The sequence below is a fragment of the Bison bison genome, unplaced genomic scaffold (assembly GCF_000754665.1).
Source record: "Bison bison bison isolate TAMUID 2011002044 unplaced genomic scaffold, Bison_UMD1.0 scf7180017864092, whole genome shotgun sequence".
In the NCBI taxonomy this organism is placed as follows: Eukaryota; Metazoa; Chordata; class Mammalia; order Artiodactyla; family Bovidae; genus Bison; species Bison bison.
In genome coordinates this window covers 2,196,875-2,213,074 of record NW_011494664.1, presented here as the reverse complement: position 1 = coordinate 2,213,074, position 16,200 = coordinate 2,196,875, and the positions used below count along the sequence as shown (strand labels likewise).

At 42.6% G+C, this 16,200-nt stretch overlaps 1 protein-coding gene across 1 annotated transcript in view; it reads left to right on the top strand.

The window, feature by feature from the left end:
* The window catches only part of PARM1 (prostate androgen-regulated mucin-like protein 1), a 131,863-nt gene extending 119,680 nt beyond the window's left edge, over window positions 1-12,183 (top strand). Inside the window, exon 6 of the mRNA XM_010838196.1 lies at window positions 8,273-12,183. Coding sequence (XP_010836498.1) covers window positions 8,273-8,357 — 85 coding nt within the window. The 3' untranslated portion in view covers window positions 8,358-12,183. The remainder of the gene's footprint in view (window positions 1-8,272) is intronic.
* Window positions 12,184-16,200: the final 4,017 nt, after the last annotated feature.

Here is a 16,200-nt window from a genome sequence, read left to right as displayed (position 1 = left end):
TTGCCCCTTGGAAGGAAAGTTATGACCAACCTAGATAGCATATTAAAAAGCAGAGACGTTACTTTGCCAACAAAGGTCCATCTGGTCAAGGCTATGGTCTTTCCAGTAGTCATGTATGGATGTGAGAGTTGGACTATAAAGAAAGCTGAGTGCCGAAGAATTGATGCTTTTGAACTGTGTTGTTGGAGAAGACTCTTGAGAGTCCCTTGGACTGCAAGGAGATCCAACCAGTACATCCTAAAAGAAATCAGTCCTGAATGTTCATTGAAAAGACTGATGTTGAAGCTGAAACTCCAATACTTTGGCCACCTAATGTGAAGAGCTGACTCATTTGAAAAGGCCCTGATTCTTGGAAAGATTGAAGGCAGGAGGAGAAGGGGATGACAGAGGATGAGATGGTTGGATGGCATCACCGACTCAATGGACATGAGTTTGAGTAAACTCTGGGAGTTGATGGTGGACAGAGAGGCCTGGCATGCTGCAATCCATGGGGTCACAACAAGTTGGACATGACTGAGCAGCTGAACTGAGTATTTGGACCTTTGTTGGCAAAGTAATGTCTCTGTGTTTTAAAATGCTGTCTAGGTTTGTCATAGCTTTCCTTCCAAGGAGCAAATATCATTTAATTTCATGGCTGCAGGCTCCACAGTGATTTTGGAGCCCAATAAAGTAAAATCTGCCACTGTTTCCACTTTTTCCCCATCTATTTGCCATGAAGTGATGGGATAGGATGCTATGATCTGTTTTTTTAATGTTGAGTTTCAAGCCAACTTTTTTACTCTCCTCTTTCACTTTCATCAAGAGGCTGTTTAGTTCCCCTTCACTTTCTACCATTAGAGTGATATCATCTGCTCATCTGAGGTTGTTGATATTTATCCCAGCAGTCTTTATTCCAGCTTGTAAGTCATCCAGCCTGGCATTTTGCATTATGTACTCTGCATAGAAGTTAAATAAAAGGGGTGACAATCTACAGCCTTGTCGTACTCCTTCCTCAATTTTGAATCAGTCGGTTGTTCTATGTCCAGTTCTAACTGTTGCTTCTTGACCCACATACAGGTTTCCAGGAGACAGTAAGGTGGTCTGGTATTCCCATCTCTTTAAGAATTTTCTACAGTTTGCTGCAATCCACATAGTCAAAAGCTTTAGCATAGTCAGTAAAGAAGTAGATGTTTTTCTGGAATTCCCTTGCTTTCTCAATGACCCGGTGAATGTTGGCAATTTGATCTCTGGTTCCTCTGCCTTTTCTAAATCCAGCTTGTATATCTGGAAGTTCTCAGTTCACATACTGCTGAAGCCTACCTAGAAGGATTTTAAGCAAAACCTTGCTAGCATGTGAAATGAGCACAATTGCACAGTAGTTTGAACATTCTTTGGCATTGCCCTTCTATGGGATTAGAATGAAAACTGACCTTTTCCAGTCCTGTGTCAACTACTGAGTTTTCCAAATTTGCTGACATATTGAGTGCAGCAGTTTAACTGCATCATCTTTAGGATTTTAAATAGCTCAGCTGAAGTTCCATCAGCTCCACTAGCTTTGTTCCTAGTTATGCTTCCTAAGGCCCACTTCCTAAGGTCCAGAATGTCTGGCTTTAGGTGAATGATCACATTATCATGATTTTGCAGGTCATTAAGATCTTTTTTGTGCAGTTATTCTGTGTATACTTGCCACCTGTACTTAATTTCTTCTGCTTCTGTTAGGTCCATACTATTTCTATCCAATAAAGGATCTTTGCATGAAATGCTCCCTTGATCTCTCCAATTTTCTTGAAGAGATCTCTTTCCCATTCTGTTGTTTTCCTCTATTTCTTTGCATTGTTCATTTCAGAAGACTTTCTTGCCTCTCCTTGCTATATTCTGGAACTGAACTCTGCAATTCAGTTTTGTATATTTTTCCCTTTCTTCCTTGCTCTTTACTTCTCTTCTTTCCTCAGCTATTTGCAAGCCTCCTCAGACAACGACTTTTTGCTTTCTTGCATTTCTTTTTCTTTGGGATGGCTTTGGTGACTGCCTCCTGTACAATGTTATGACCATCTGTCCATGGTTCTTCAGGCAATCAGTGTATCAGATGTAATCCCTTAAATCTGTTCATCACCTCCATTGTATAATCATAAGGATTTGATTTAGGTCATACTTGAATGGCCTAGCAGTTTTTCCTCCTTTCTTCAATTTAAGTCTGAATTTTACAAGAAGGAGCTCATGGTCTGAGCCAGTTTTGTGTAGCAAAACAGTGTGGCAGTCAGCTCCCAGCCTTGTTTCTGCTGACTGTATAGAGCTTCTCTATCTTCGGCTACAAATATAATTAATCTGATTTCTGTATTGACCATTTGGTGATGTCTATGTGTAGAGCCTTCGCTTATGTTTTTGGAAGAGAGTGTTTTCTATGCCCAGCATGTTATCTTGATGAATATCTGTTAGCCTTTGCCCTGCTTCATTTTGTACTATAAGGCCAAACTTTCCTGTTTCTCCAGGTATCTCTTGACTTCCTACTTTTGCATTCCAATCCCTTATGATGAAAAGGACTTCATTTTTGGTGTTAGTTCCAGAAGGTTTTGTAGGTCTTCATAGAACTGGTCAACTTCAGCTTCTTCAGCATCCGTGGTTGGGACAAAGACTTGGATTATTGTGATGTTGAATGGTTTGCCTTGGAAAGGAACCAAGATCATTTTGAGATTGAGCACCCAAGTACTGCATTTTGGACTCTTTTGTTAACCATAAGAGTTACTTCATTTCTTCTAAGGGAGGCTCCCATTGGAATATAAGCTCCCTTAGGACAGGAATTTCTGTCTCTTAGTTCACTAGAATAGCCTGGAATAAGGCCCCAGAATAAGGCGTGATCAATGGTAACTTTTCAATGAATAAGTGAAAGAAGCCAGGCAGGGAAATGAGAATCAGAAAGAAAAAAAAAAGCCACAGACATAAACAAAGGAGACAGTGACAGCTACACAAAACTGGCTTTGCTAATGGATGATGCGAGTCTAAAGCTTAATGGCTAATGACTAATGAGCTGCAAGTTCAGTTATGTTTTCCCAGTACTAAGCCATATCTTATTCATATTTATAACTCTGCTTTTTCGCATATAATAAGCCCCAATGATTGAATGGCAAGATACACTTAACTAGGGACAAGAGGACCTTAGGAGGAATAGTAATAAGCAAAGTTGTAGACTTTTTGGAGACCTGGAGCTGACCCTTATAAAGGAGAAGGTGTTTTCTAAAATATGTTTGTCTCGACAAAGAATAAAGGTAAACACCTCATTCATTTTCAAAGACCATTGAGTTCCATTAAGTATTGATGCTATAGCTACCTTAAAATAGGTATGTTTTCACAGTTGTGGGAAAGGCTTCAAACCACAAGCATCACCACTACATTTAGCAGCTGTCACCAAGAAAGCATCACTGACCAATTGGGGTGAGGGGAGAGGGAGTGGGGACTGCTGCTTTGTTAGAGCAAAGCCACTTGAGAAGAAAGCAATGAGGCCAGAGCTTCACATAAATCGTATCCCATTTTGTCCCCTTGGGTTCTGTTTTTAGCTAACTAAACCATCTGATACAGTAGAACAACAGCGACAAGAAGCATAGTGTCATTGATTTACAGGGGCTGAGCTCATGCTGAATGCTTTTAAACCATGTCATTGCATAGGAGGAATTCTAATTTTCTTTCCTCTTCTAATCTTTAAGGGCAAAACTGTGGCTTTGGCCCTCTGTGTTCCTTTTTTTTTTTCTTTTGGAGTATAATTGCTTTACAATGTTGTATTGATTTCTGTTGCACAACAAAGTGAATCAGCTATATGTATACATACATCCCCTTCCTCTTGAGCCTCCCTCTCACCCCGCCCCCATCCTATCCCTCTAAGTCATCACAGAGCACTGAGCTGAGCTCCCTATGCTATACAGCAGCTTCCCACTAACTTTCTGCTTTACACACGATAGTGTATATGTCAATTCTACTGTCTCAGTTTGATACCCCCTCTCCTCCCCACGCCCTCCCCCACCACAAGTCTCTATGTCTGCATCTGCTAAAGTCTCTATTCCTGCCCTGCTAAAATATGTTCATCAGTACCATTTTTCTAGATTCCATATATGTGCGAATTGCCACAGGCCATACTAATCCCAGTAGTAAACAATCCCCCTCAAGGCAGGAGACACAGGATATGTGGGTTCGATCTCTGGGTCAGGAAGATTCTCTGGAGGAGGAAATGGCAACCCACTCTAGTATTCTTGCCAGGAAAATTCCATGGACAGAAGAGCCTGGCAGGCTACAGTCCACGGGGTCGCAGTGTTGGATGCGACTAAGTGACTGGGCATATACTAATCCCTGCTGGTATTGACCAAGGAAACTGTGTGTTTTCTCTGTGTCCTGTTTATATGCTACACTGGATCTAAGCAGTGATCATTAAGTATTTATAAAAGTATCATTGTGTTAAGAGCAACAGATCAGACATTCAGAAAATTAGAAGTGAAGTAAGTCATAATCTGCCCCCCGGGGAGGTTTACCATCTAAGGGAGCCAATGCACAGCAAATGGAAACCTTAGCTGTGCTGGCTGCCTGCCGGTCTTTATGAAGCAATGGAGTAAACAAAACTGCCTTGACCTGACGATGATGTCATTCATACAGAGGGCTCTTCAGATTGAAATTAGATCAGCCGCCTTGCAGTACAGAGCCAACTGACCTTAATTTTAGTAGCAGCCCTCCCATGACATCATAGAAACAGCCTTTCAGATCCCTGGAGCTAAGCCCCATCTTCCTAATCTTGAGAGTGGCAGCTTTTTCACCACTTCAGACTCCACAAATGTTAATCTGGAAAAGTCCCCCATTTCCATCTAAAACATGTCATGATTTAAGACCTGGAGAGCTAGTTGAAAGTGATCATTAATGATTCTCTACTTATCTCACAGACATGTACACACACACAAACACACACACAAAACGATGTGTTTGTCTTCCTCTTTCTGCAGCATTACAGAATTTACCCAAACCTGGCTTGAATTCCAGCTCACCCAATTCTTCTTGTTTAGGCTCATAATAAAGCATGCCCTTTGGGTTCGGTGGGGCTTCTCTGGCGGCTCAGATGGTAAAGTGTCTGCAATGCAGGAGACCTGGGTTTGATCCATGGGTCAAGAAGATGCCCTAGAGAAGGGCATAGATACCCACTCCAGTATTCTTGCCTGGAGAGTCCTATGGACAGAGGAACCTGACAGGCTACAATCCATGGGGTCGCAAGAGTCAGACACAACTGAGCAACTACGCTACTACAGGTTCAGTTCATTCCCAAGTCCATTTTATCTCTGTCTCTTACATTGCTTTCCTCATTTTTGTTCAACTCACAGTTCATTCAAATGAGAAGACAAAGAAAAATGAAAGCTCCATCTTTTTCCATTATTTTACTAGTGTGTGTGTGTGTGTGTGTAGTAGTAGTAGACATCTCTTACAACACAAGAGGTTCAAGTATAGCTCTGATCAATAGTCTTGCCTGCAATAACCACAAACAATAAGACCTGATGCCCAGAAGATTTTTTAATATTCTAACCCAACTCCAGTGTGGTAATAATTTTGTTTAATTATAGTATAAGAAGCTGGTTTTATAACCATGCCTGGGGCATAGTTTCAGGAGTTCCTGGTGAAAGTGAAGAAGGTTCAATTTTCACTCAGTAAACTTTTTTATTCTTTGCAGATCTACCATGAGTTCCTATATGTTTCATTATAATAAAAGTTGAAAAGCAATGTTGGCCAACATTTATTGTGCTTTTACTATGTGCCACGTCTTTTATATGCATTACCTCATTTAATCCACCCAAAAATTCTAATGCAATTTTTTTTTGTTTCTCCATTTTATAGATGAAGAAATATGGGGTTAAAAATATAGTCTAGGATGTACATCTATAGGTCCAACTAATATTTTATGAGAATAAAATTATATGATAGATATAAAAATGCTGTGAGAAGTTAAATTACCATGCAAAGGTGAGGCAGGAGAATTCTATCAATAAGAGAATGTGTTTAAAGGGTACTTGTTGGCCAGGCTTGCCACAGTAAATCATGCTGAAATTTAGGCCCAGCGCCAATCTTATAAGGGCTTCCCCGGTGACTCAGTGATAAAGAATCCACCTGCCAATGTAGGAGATGCAGGCTGAATCCCAGGGTCAGGAAGATCCCCTGGAGGAGGAAATGGCAACCCACTCCAGTATTCTTGCCTGGGAAATCTCATTGACAGAGGAGTCAGGTGGGCAGGCTGCTGTCCTTGAAAGCACAAAGAGTCAGGATGCACCAGTCTTGTAATCCCTATGTTTTTACTTATTCATTCCATAGCTTCCATTTCTCAACCATCCAGTTAAAGGCTCTGATTGGAATTGGTGGTGTTAAGTGTGGATGGAGTGTTCAACACTAACCTCCCCTATTCCTGCCAGGCAATAGGTTAGCGGTGTGTTATTCGTGACCTCTTTCCTTCTCACATCCCAGAGACGAGCGTGCACCTTTAGGGAAAACAAAGTACACTGTGAAAGTTTTCAGGTATATAGACTGGGTCCACTGAGCCAGCCTTCAGGACAGAAACCAGAATCTTCAAAGCTAAGAGATGAAGCCAACACATCGTCTGGTTCTTTTCAAGATCATCTCTTCTCAAATACCGACAGATATAAGTACGTTTAGAAGAGTGACAGCAATTATTTTAGCAACAGAGAGAAGTATAAAACAAATGCTTTTTGTGCCTCTGGGGCTGTATTTTCATTTTGTTTAATTTTCATATTTAGGTGAGAAAGAAATTAGGGGGGTATGTTTGTACTATATATATAGCATTCCTGATTTCCAGTGGCAAGGTGTAAAAATTCACAAGCTAGCCTGAATCTCAGAGGCACCAGAGTCTCGTTTTGTAATATTCTCTCAGTCCTGCCAGTAGTTTTAGTCTTAAAATGCCATAATCCTTTCCGGGAAGCTCCCATCTTGTGAACAGATTGAATTTTCAGGATTTTTTTTTTTTTCCAATCACTGTTTCTTCCATAAACATTTATGGAGAACTTACTATTTATTGAGGATTTACTCTTCTAGGTGCTGGAATTAGAGTTAAGAACAAATAAATCAGGCAAACAATCCATACATGAAGTCTAATTAGAGGAGAGAGGCAATAATAGTATAAATAAGTAAATTATATGGTATGTTAGAAGGTGATGATACTATGAGTAAAATTAAGCAGGGAGTCCTGTGGGATGGGAGTTGCAAGTTTAAATAGATTTTCTAAGGAAGGCTGCCTTGAGAAGGTAACATTTGTGCAGACTTGAAGGAAATGAAAAGAACTGTGTGGAAATCTGGAGGAAAAATGTTCCAAGATGAAGGGACAGTAAGTGCAAAGGCCCTGAAGCAGCTGTGTCAGGCATGAGCAGAAAGAGCAAGAGGTGCTGGCATAACAGCTGATGTGCTTGGAGAGGTAATAACAGGAGCCAGACCCTGTAGGGCTTTGCAAACTATCGTTGTGACTTTCGCTTTTACTCTGTGTGGAATGAGGGGCTGCTCGATGGTTTTAAATGGAAGAATGATAACAATCTGATTTCAGTGTCTTTTAGAAACAATAATTGTGGAACAGGTTCCCGGAATGACCCACCAAAGCCTGATAAGTGCATATTGCCATTGAACTCAGGTGCTAATCAAACTCTAAGAAACAGAGCTCAGAGCACTGGGTTCAGATCCCAGAGGTAGGGGCTCAACTCATAGCTCAGTTGGGTGACTTTGGGTGTGTCCGTTAACATCTCTGAGCCCTATTTTCCTCGTTGAAGAAGTAAGGATAAGCAATACTGGACCATGGCTTTATTTTGAGGCTCACATGACCATGGAACATAGAAAAACTCTGTAGATGATGATAAAACATGATATGAAGTTCAGGGGGGTGGTGAGAGTATCAGTGGGTCTGGTTCTGTCATTATCATTTCAGGGAAAATGAAGTCCAGAACCTAAGCCAAAATGCCAGGAATGCAACCTTTGCTTTCCCCTTATTTCTTATTAAGTAGCCTTGGAAATGGAGCCTCTTCCTTCTCCAGCAGCAGAGGTCAATGAGAGAGACAAGGGCCCAGCAGATCTCAATAGAAGGTGCCAGTAGGGCTCCCAGTGGACCAGTCATAACTTACAGGGAGTTTGCAGACTGGGGCCTCCCTGCTTGATGGATCTGCTGCCGAGAGTTTGTCCTGTGAAGAATCACATCTTCCCTTCCCCTTCAGGCCCCAGGGCACGGGGCTGTCCGCAACATGGGCAACTTCAAATAACCACAGCCTCTTCTCCTTCCCACCAGGCATTCCTCCTACGGAAGGCTCTTGGACGACCACGACTACGGGTCCTGGGGAAACTACAACAACCCTCTGTATGATGACTCCTAACAAAAGAATGTGGCCGGGATGAGGAATAACTGTCTTTATTTATCAGTGCTTATCCAGTAGAATTAATAACAAGTACCTGAGGCGCCTTGAGCGACAATCCTGTTTTGTTGGTTTGGTTGTTTTGTTTTCTTCCTCCCTCTCCTCTGGCTGCTACAACTTCTCCTTTCTGGTACCAAAAAAACAAAAAACAATTATTTAAAAGTGAGTGGAGTCTGATATGCAGCGGACATGGGCCAACCCTGAGCCATCCAGGCTGGACGCCACGGTGGTGACGTCTGTACCTAGCGGGGGTCCCACCAAGAGAAAAACCAGGAAGAGGGATGAATCAAGTGTGTCGTCAGGGGTTACTTTTAGGGGAACTTTCTGTGTGTGGTATTTCTTAAACTTTTCTTTATGAAATTACATTAAATCTTGATGAGGGGAAAGGCCATGAGTGCTGGGAGGAGTTCACCCTACAGGTAAGGAAGCAGGGGTTTCTCAGATTCCTTTTTAATCTTGGTTTATCTGGTTGTGTCTGATCGGATACCTGCTCGGCTCTGCAAGCTGGAGGCCAGCTTCTTAGCTGCCGAATTAGGGAGAGAGGAAACAAGAAGGTGCCCTGGAGGGGACCAGCCAGCCGAGTACTACTACAGAGTAGCAAACTGCTGTCCTATCTCAGCATGCCAGCGCCCCCGGCCACCCCTCCAGGCCATCTGTATCTGCTAAGGATGCCCGGTTATCTAGCCATCCGCAGCTGGGACCCCAGCCCACAAGCTTTCAGTGGAGTTGCGGTTCCACAGGAGAAGGCTGTGCAATGAGTTTAGTTGTAGGAGAGAAAGGGAGAGGCGTGTGGAGTGACTGTAGAGTCGGGTGGGGTGAGGGGGGCATGGAGGAGGGTGGGAGGAAAGTTGGGGCAACATGCATTGAATACCTCATTAAGGAAGGTAGGATCAGCCCCCAGTGACCGTCAGAGGCATCCGCTGCATGGAGGAACCTGTAGAATCCTTGCTTTCTACCCACAAAGCAACTGGTTCACTGCCTTACTGTCTGTTGGATAATGGCTATGAACTTTTTTTTTTTTTTAATTTTTTAAAGGCTCTAGTTTTTCTTCAATTAGTCAGTAAGCCTTTTCCATAGGAAATAGACACCATGATTAATCCATTTATTTTTCCCAAATGCTTACCTTGCTAATTCTGCCATTTAATAAATGAACACCCTGGGTATACAGTTTTAAAATCCTGTGTCACAAATTTTGAGAAAGAACTGATTGTCTTTGCGGTCATCCATTTCCAGCCGTATTCTCAACAGCAGGTAATTTCATCCCACTGCCCCACTGGGAACATTTGAAAATACCTGGTATAACTTCTGCGTGTCACCCCCTAAGGGGTGCTCCCAGTGGGTAGAGGCCATGGATGTGCTCACCATCCCACCATGTAGAAGATAGCCCACCCCAACTGAGAGTTATCTGGCCGCAAATGTCAATAGTGCCAAGTGTGAGAAACCCTAATTTATTGCAATGCCCATTGTGACAAAACAAGACATTCAGGTTAGTGATAGTTTTTACTTTTAACTAAATGAAATGATTCGTTAAATTTTTATCTGAAAAAGTATTTAGTTTGTTGGCGTTGTATTTAAAGTATTTAGTTTGATGAGTTGTTTTTGCGCATGATTGCCTTTTTATTTCTCTGTGTTTTCTAGATAGCCTTATTTCACAGCTCTAACCCTGTCCTCCTGAAACACCCAGTAATAGCAACTGGCATCTTATGTCTGATTTCATGGAGTACAAAATACACATTTAAGTTCTATTTCAAAATGTGTTCTCTTGTCCGACGCTATCGTACAGAACATAAAACTGAATTTTTTATTTCTAAACTCGGACCTGCTGCCATGACTCTGTTTAGTTTCCAGAAACTTGACCTTGGACTCATCCTGTCACTTGCTGTGACCCAACGAAGTCCTGGCATGAAAACGGCCACTGCTGGGCAGTTCTAAACCTCTCTGGTATCAGAAACATTAGAGCTGTGCTACTTTCTGCAGCCTGCCAACCCCCGGCTCTGAAAGAAATCAATCCTAAACTCCTAGGTACCAAAGGAGAGTGAGCAACCCCCAGAAGTATTTTACAACAGGAGGAGGGAATGAGAAGTAGGCTTCCAGGAATTCTCATATCTCTGATTATGAAAATTTTTTAAAAGTGGACTTTCTCAGGAAGGTGGCCAGGAGTGATCAAGCATGCCCCCTTTTAGCAGTGCTTGGCCTGAATAACTGTCCCTCTTTCCTACCCACAGCCTTCCCCCCATAGGCTTTCGGTTTGGCAAAGGACACTTCAACAAAAACAAAGGACATTCCATATATTTTCTTTTCACTCGGACACAGATATGTTGACAAAATGTCTATGAAGCCCCTTTGGAGAGGTGGTCTTCTGGATGTTGCTTGAGTCAAAAACACTGGGTGAGAGGGACCGGCCTCTTCCCAGGGAATCCTGACCAGTTACAAATCACTGGGTCGGCAAGCAGCTTTCCTCACCAAGGCTGCTGTTGTACAAGAGCCTTTGATACGTTGCTTGCTCTAATGAACTTCTGGATCTTTATGATAAAGAGAGGGCTCTGGGCCTGCAGCACATGCATTCGGCAAGGTGACAGCTTCCCCTAAACATTCGAGAACTCCTTGTTATGTTAGTAGAAAATACCTATGGCTTGAATATTTTGTCAAGTGCATTTTTCTGTTTTTAAGTTGGCCAACAATGTTAATAACTGCATTCAACACACACACACACAAAACATATGCCAATAAGCGACGTCCTTTATCTCAGGGAGCGAGTCTGTTCAAGGTCTACACAAGGGAATTGACTCCAATGGGTCTACAACAACCACACACCATCCAGGCACTGGACTAGTCAGAAAGTGTTAGAGAGAATGTCACTCACACTAGAAGCCCCTTCTAGAATGTAGGTTACAAACGCTGACAGAATGGGCTTCAACCTTGATTTCCTGTGGCCCCGATGAAGGCTCCGGCCCTCCCTGGACGTCTGTGTCTTCATTTCTTAGGCAGGCGTGATGTTGTCCTATGGACCTCACCCCATGCTACCTCACAAATCTGTTGTGAGGATTAATGAAGTTATGTCTACAGTGGTTTTAGTTTCTGGAGAAAAATATTTATAGACATTTTAAGTATTACGTAGATGTATAAGTGATCTTGGTTTCTTGTTTGGTGTGTTGTTTTACTTAAATGTATTAAATGACACCTGTCTAGTAGCTACATACAGACAGCTGTTAGAGCTCTGAGCTGTGCCCCAATGCCACTGCCTGACTGCCTGGGACCGCAAAGGGTGGTTTCCATCCCTGAATGAAAGGATGGCCCAGGACGCAGGTCTCACAGACTGTTGAGTTAGGGTAACACGTGTGGATGTCTGAGCGCTAACAGCCGTGGACCTGGCCTTTACCAGCGCAAAGTCTTTGAGTTCTTTGTGGAGTTGATTTGGGTTTACCATCATCTGTTTGCCCTTTGTCTTGCTTGCAGGGGTGCATGGTTCAATCCTTCGCATCTGGGAAATGAATTTTGCAACTGGGCCAGATGCTAATTTGCACGTTGATTCACCTTCTTTGCCTTTTACCTCTTTTGGCAAATGAATGTACCATTTCAACTTTGATTTTAAAGTGCTAGTTGATATTGGTAATAGTGCTATCCAAGAGACCAATGCCAGATTGCTTTCTTGGGGTAAGCTCACATCGTTTAAAGATGGAAAGACGTGCAACTTCTTTGCTATTTGATGTCATTGTATCTACATTTGTTGTAAGACATATTGCATACTAATGATAATTATATCAATTAAAGTTCTTAAAAGCTTGCATCTGACAGTGGTGATTCACATTTTGATATGTTTTGTTATTCAAGCCATTTGGTTGCTGTGCTTGGTACTGCTCGCATTAAGCAGCCATGGCTCCTTCTTAGAGAAAATTTATCCCACATCAATAAATAATACTTTTTGCAGAGTGGGAAGTTCTCTCTGATCTTGAAACAGAATTGAAGGATATCATAAATGAAGAAACTTTCCAAGCAGTGATTTTACTCCTAACTATACACCATGCCTTATAAAATCATTGTAAAAAGAAACACTTTGATTTGACAAATAGTTATATATAATAAGTTATATTAAGGTGGTAGCAATACATTTGATACTTGCTTTGTTCTCCTTCAAAAACACTCAGCATACCCATCCTATCTGACAGTGAAATAGTAGGCAGTTTTAATCATCCAGAATATTATTTCCACCCCCAGATGCCAACCAAAGACTATTCTAATTCTGAAGAAAAATGGCAATAGCAAAGCCCAGGCATCTTACAACATAAGAAATAAAGGGATACTCTTGCAAACTAGAGCACGTTGATTTGATGATGGATTTAAACTTAAGGTCAGACTTAATATGTTTAGATACCTGCCTTCCAGTGCCACAACATGGAGGATTGATGGGGAGGAGTCAAGATGGACCAGGAGGACAAGACATGAAACAAGCCCTTCCCCACTGATCATTCAGAGGACCTGCCGTGGCCCTAAAAACAAGTAATAATTCCATTATTCCAAACTTGCCTGCACAGGTTTGGTCAGAAAGCACATTAAGTGTGTGCATAGAAAGGAAAAGCCTAATAATAATTTATAGTGTTCACATCTTTTGAATTACTGGGTCAGATCAATTTTTTCCCCTGCAGCATAGCTTTTCCAAGTCAAGTCATAATCTGTTTCAATGGCTGAGTAACCTATCTCCAATCTTTTACTCTCCTAAAATTCAACAGTGTGCCCCAATAGCTAGTAGCTATATTTTGATTTTTGTCAGAAAGGATTGAGTCGTAAGTGACAATTAAAAACATTGATCAAGGAACTTCCCTGGTGGTCCAGTCGCTAGGACTCTGCACTCCCAAGACAGAAGGCCCAGGTTAAATCTCTGGTCAGGGAAGTAGACCTCATATGCTGCAACTAAACAGCCCACATGCCACAAGTAAGAGTGGACACAGCCAAATAAATAAATAATCAAAAAAGACAGCACTGATCAAACTGGGAAAAACACTTATAAGATCTCTTAAAGGATGTAGTCTCTGATGTGTGTAGAATGTACTTTGTTTTCTGGACCAAAACAGTATTAATCAGTTCTAGTCAACAAATATGTGGTGTTTCTATTTAAGCTAGACACTGAATATTTACTATTAAAAAAAAGAAGTAATGCATATTCATGAGGAACTTTGGGGGCCTGCGGACAACTGTTTAATGTATTCCTTGCATCACCTCTAGTGGTTTTCACACTCTCGTCATCTTACAGATGGGGAAGCTGAGGTTCCAGGATATCAGATTCATTCATGCATGGACTGAATCCTTCTGTCTGCTCCATAATGAAAAAGATGGCCTCTGCTCTCCATGTATTTACAGTTTAGTAAGTAGCAGAGGTGGGATTCAAACCAAGTCTATCTGTCACCAGACCTCTTTCCACCCAAGGGACTGGTATCTGATGTAAATATAATCCAGGTCTTAAGACTCTCACATCCCTTGCAAAGTCCCCCATCAGCTATTTCGGGCAATCTCAAGAGTGCCTGGCACGCAGCCCAGAGCAAGCCCAGTCAGCTCCCAAGCACATGTCCCCCTGCCAGGCGCTGTCAACTTTCTGCCGACTCCTGCTGCCCCGCCAGGCTATGTTCTCTGCCAAGGAGGAGATTGCCTCACCTCATCCCCGATCTGCCAGGGCACTGCCATTGCCCAAGGTTTTAGTGAAAACCTCACTCTTATTGTCCACTTGCAGCCTCATCGCTCTCCACAGGAGTCTAGCAGCCTGGGCTTGGGGGTGCTGCCCTCCGCATCACTGACTCCACTTGTCTGAAGCCTCCATCACTGCGCTAACCTGTCTTTCCTCAGTGTCACTGTAACAATGCTTATTCTCACATAGCACTTAGTATGAGAAAGATACTGTTCTAAGCATTTTACATGGATTAATATCCCATGGGGTAGATACTGTTAATAGCCCCATTATACAGATACTTATACTACAGACCTTAGTTTCTTCATCTGTATAATGGGGCTATTAACAGTACTGCTATTAACAGATTTCCCTAGGTCGTGCAGTTGGTAAGTGGTGCAGCAGGATTCGACTATCGCCAGTGGACGTCCAGAGTCCATGCGCTTGGCCACCTCCACAGAACCCTGACTCGGTGCTAGAGATTCCTGCCCCAGATGCTGGGCCAGCCAACCCAGTGAACCCAATGGGACTACCTGAGGCCAAAGCTGGGCAAGAGTCCTACCTCTCAGAAGGTTTCTAGAATAGCCAGAGGGACCCACTCTTAGGGCATCCGGCCAACCAGATTCTGAGCTGCCTCTATGTAGATTCTGGCACTGTCAACCAAGGTCACCTACCAAAGTCACCCAACCATTGTAATCAACAACAAGGACTTCCCTGTCACCAGACCACACAGCCGCTACGGTGAGACAGTCCAGACCGCCATCTTGTTCTCCCACTGACCACATCTCGCTTGGCACTCAGACAGAAGTCGCTGCAACAAACACTGCTGGGCAGAGTGTTGAAAAGTTCCAGTCAGTCAGAGGCCAGGTGTTGCCAGGTGGTATGAGAGTCACATGACCACACTCAGCCCCTGTGCCAGGACATTCAGCATTGTCACGGGGGTTCATCAGGGGAAAAAAACAAAACAGAAACCAAAAGACACTTTTCCTTGAATTTCTGGGATGTTTATTAAAATCTTAATCTGAAGTTAAGGATTTCAGATAGAAATGGAGTCTTTTTAAAATTTTTATTGAAGTATAGTTGCTTTACAAAAACCCAAAACATAACTCTGGTATGACCCAGCAATCCCACTCCTGGGCATATAGCCAGAGAAAACCATAATTCAAAAAGATACACACACCCCAGAGTTCACTGCAGCATATTTACAATAGCCAGGACATAGAAGCAACCTAAATGTCCATCAACAGAGGAACAGATAAGGAAGATGTAGTATATATACAATGAAATGTTAGCTACAAAAAGGAAAGAAATGAGAGTCTTACACAAGCGTTGCAAGAGCAGGAAGAAAAAAGGTTAAGCAAGCCGTGCCGGGTAACCGCTGACATTCTTGGGTCTCTGAGAGGCTGTGACATCTCAGGCTGCGGCTGTGAGGCAGATGGTTCTTGGGAGCTCATGGAGAAGCGAAGCTGCCTACACATCTTGACAGCAACAGCTTCTGGAGAATGGCTTTGCCTTGTCCGTATCGTACCTGAGAACTACTTGTGGACAAGCTCTAGCCAGAACCCCACAGGAAAGGAGATTGCAAGACACATGGTTCCTGCCTTCTCTGTATTTCAGAGGATAGCATGGTAACGATTCTGAGCTGAATATGGAGAGCAGAGCCCATCCCTTTACCCCAGGTTAGAACTTCCCCCAAAAGACATAACATCATGTTATTCCTAACGTGATGCAACTGTCCCTTACACAACTAAGGACACTCACTAGCCCCTGAAAAAGAAAGACACCACCTCCCATATGTCACTTAACCTCCCAAAATATTTCCTCCTAGTTCAGGTACAATGATTGCTCTTCTGTGCGTTAAATGCCAAATTACAGGGTTGACTGCTTTATATTAGATAGAGGGGGATGAGAAAGGAGAGAAAAGGGGCTGATTAATATATATACCTATACACCTATCAAGTCTAGGAGGAGAATAGGCATAGTTATGAAATACTTCCTCTCCACATCTAGTCACGTGGCACATTGCTATCTGTAGCTTTCTTCTCCCACTTAGCATCATAGGCTCTTTTTGTCCTCAATCAACACCTCCTCTGGTTGTGGTTCTTTCTGTGGCAGGATGATGCAAATGTTCTGTCAAAACGTGAGTAC